General features: G+C 40.5%; 1 protein-coding gene across 11 annotated transcripts in view; it reads left to right on the top strand.

The window, feature by feature from the left end:
- The window catches only part of myo5aa (myosin VAa), a 54,088-nt gene that overhangs the window by 34,361 nt on the left and 16,695 nt on the right, over positions 1–3,032 (top strand). For 6 of the 11 annotated variants that reach the window (XM_035682403.1, XM_035682409.1, XM_035682407.1 and 3 more), the window contains exons 15-16: positions 1,622–1,627; positions 2,703–2,858. In XM_035682403.1, coding sequence (XP_035538296.1) covers positions 1,622–1,627; positions 2,703–2,858 — 162 coding nt within the window. The remainder of the gene's footprint in view (positions 1–1,621; positions 1,628–2,702; positions 2,859–3,032) is intronic. The other 5 variants (XM_035682404.1, XM_035682410.1, XM_035682408.1 and 2 more) reach the window with 2 other exon arrangements.

Raw genomic sequence — 3,032 nt, 5'->3', positions numbered from 1 at the left:
TGTGTGTTTGTGTGCGTGTGCGTGTGCTGATTACTTGCCCATACAGTACAATAGGAAGCACATCTGTTAAATCTCAGTTTAACAGTTATAGAAACCAAACCCTGTCTAATTTATTCATCTGGTACCCTCCCTCAACTGTACGAAATTGACTGAAAAAAAAAAGACTTTTGTAACATCTAGCAGCTACCTGTTTTGCATTGTCGTGGTAACACATGAAAGGAACAGTGTATAAGATTTAGTGGCATCTAGCAGATTGCAACTCCCTCACTTCATCCTCCCTTTCCAAGTGCAAAGGAGAAACTATGGTGGCTGCGAAACTTAAGCGCCCATGTACAGCCGGCAGGAATCTGTAGATTAAAATGGGTCATTCTAAAGCAACACAACGATTCTTATTTTCAGGTGATTATACACTAATGAAAACATACACATATATATATATATATATATATATATATATATATATGCCATTTCTGCTCCTAAATGTTACACACTGGACCTTTAACATGCAAAATACAAAATGCGAAGGTAGAATATCCTCACTATGAGGCATGGATACAGGTCAGGTTTTTTTTCCCATGAACAGAGATGAACAGAGAAAAGCCTGTCTGGAGGCTGCACCCCTCCTCGGAAATGCACCTTGACAAACTACATATACACAGATACACTGTACTGCGGGGACTGCAGGCCCGTCTTGCTGTTGGGCCTTCAAGTGTCAAGTGTTGAAGGAAAATTGTGGTTTATCACAACTTGGGTCTTATTTTTATAGTATTGGCTGTTAACTGGGAACACACAATGATCTACTGTACAATGAAGAGGAATGCAAGAAAACACAGTCAGACGATCATAGAAGTTAGCTAAATTATATAAATCACTTTAGTTATATGAAACCTGAAGTAAGCACATCTGAAAAAATGACAAATAATAAATTATTATATAATAAATTGCGCAGGAAAACCTTTTGCATGCACGACTACAAAAAGTACAATAAACCAGGTAGACTGTGTAAACTATGATGAATGTTTGCATTTTATGGCAACTGCCTGTCAACTCATGTGTCACATTGGACTAAAGCAACTGGCCAAAACCTATGAAAAGAAGACTCAGGTTGTATGAAACAATATTCCAGCGTTTTAATAGCCCCACGGTACCTGCTTCACTCAGAACTGCATTGGGACCTGAGAGACACGCAGGAGTCTCACATTCGTGCCGACGTCTGCTTGCAAATCTAATCAATACAGTGCACTCAAGAAATGTCTGATGCAGAGATTTCCCATGATGCATTGCAACCTAGGAATGTGATCAAAATAACAACAGATAAAATTCCACCGTGTGGCCGTCTTCCAACCACAGACATCCAACCTTTATACTTCATCCCATTATGTTCCTTCCATCCATTTCAGCTTCATCATCAATCCGCCCGGTTTTATTTACTTTTCGGTTTGAATCGTAGATGTGTATTATAGATTTTGATGGGGGTAATGATGATTTTGAACTCTACCTTTGGGTTCCCTTTGGGTAACCTTTCCTTTTAATGTCATTGTGTTTCTTTTGTCACTGTGTCTCCATATGTTGTCCATGTATGTTTGGTTCTGTCCTCATCATGACAACCCTTCCCTGCCAGCAGAAGGTAAACAGAGGCGTTCTTACAACGCTGATCCGCCTGTAGCTCTTCCTCTCTGTCTCTCTAGCACTGGGTTTTTATCACTCTAACAGCACTGAGAAGATTATACTTGTGTGTGTGTGTGTGCCTTTGTTTGCTGCATGGGGAGCACTAAAGGCACTCTGGGAGGAGAAGGGGGCTTGGATATAAAATCGAGGGACAAAGGAAGGAGGGCATTTTTATGTTTTCAGAGTGATGCTGAGAGCAAGCAGCACGTAAGGCCTTTGTGGCTGTGTGGCTGTCCTGCTTAATGACGCTGGCGAGAGAAGCAGCATGGCAACGCTCCGAGCACAGCAGGAGGAACTGAAGCTGCACACATAACACAGCATCCTCCTCATATAACCTCAGTGTTATATGCAACATGACTGATGTGTGTGTGCTTTACTAAAGGGCATACATCCTACATGATCCTATCTATGTCATAACACCATAAGATACATGTCATATATGGCCATTGCATATTGTCATATATGATAAAACATAACCTTTCATTATTTTTATTGCCTTTTTTTTATAACATTACAACAACTCTCTGATTGCAAATGAGTTTAACAAACGCTAATCAACAAATCAAGCGACATCTACTCACTCATCTACTTAAACTGTCCAGCAGCTTTTCCGCTGCCTTTGACATGAAAACTAATTAATCTCAACATTTTTGCACACTTACTAGACTTGTATGTGGAATCTTATACATGCATATATAAATGAAGTCATCAACATCATGGTTTTAAACACTCAAGTCAAACTACGAAGGCTTGTGGCAACTGCTCATATTAAAGCTGTCATTGTGCTTTGTACGGCTGTATGCAATAGGTAAGAGAAATCCATATGCATGCTCTACAGTAAGAAGAGACTGTTAGAAACTAGAATTTTAGCTCATAAATATGCATTGGAGTTGCAGTAAAGCATAATTTAACAATTTATCCAGAGTGAAACGCTTTGTCATGAATTTAGTTCTCAGTAAATCTATATTGCCTGCAGTGGCTACTGCTGCCATCAGCTGTTCTGTTTGTGACTATAAGTGGACTGCTGTTCCCAGTTTGAGCTGCTGGTGGAGCTGTTCCATGATGGGGAGAAAGCTATTAGCCCCACCGGCCAGGTCCCAGGAACCGGGGGCCGGACCCGCCTCAGCATCAAGCCTGACAAGAGCAGAGACAGCAAGAGCAAGGAGCACAAGAAGACTGTCGGCTGTCAGGTTAATATCTCTCTCCAGTGTTTTGTTCATGTGGTCTGATGCTGTAACATGACTGCACACTCACACAGTGTGGATATTTATACATTTAAAGTCAAATGTCAAATCCTATTAGTTGTTCCCTAATCCACTCCAAAGATTAGCACCTCTGTTTTAATTGTTTTAACATTGACTATA

The sequence above is a fragment of the Morone saxatilis genome, unplaced genomic scaffold (genome assembly GCF_004916995.1).
Source record: "Morone saxatilis isolate NCDOM2014 unplaced genomic scaffold, NCSU_SB_2.0 Contig11, whole genome shotgun sequence".
NCBI classification, from domain to species: Eukaryota; Metazoa; Chordata; class Actinopteri; family Moronidae; genus Morone; species Morone saxatilis.
Note: the sequence above shows the minus strand (reverse complement) of the source record. Positions and strands in the feature narration are given on the sequence as shown.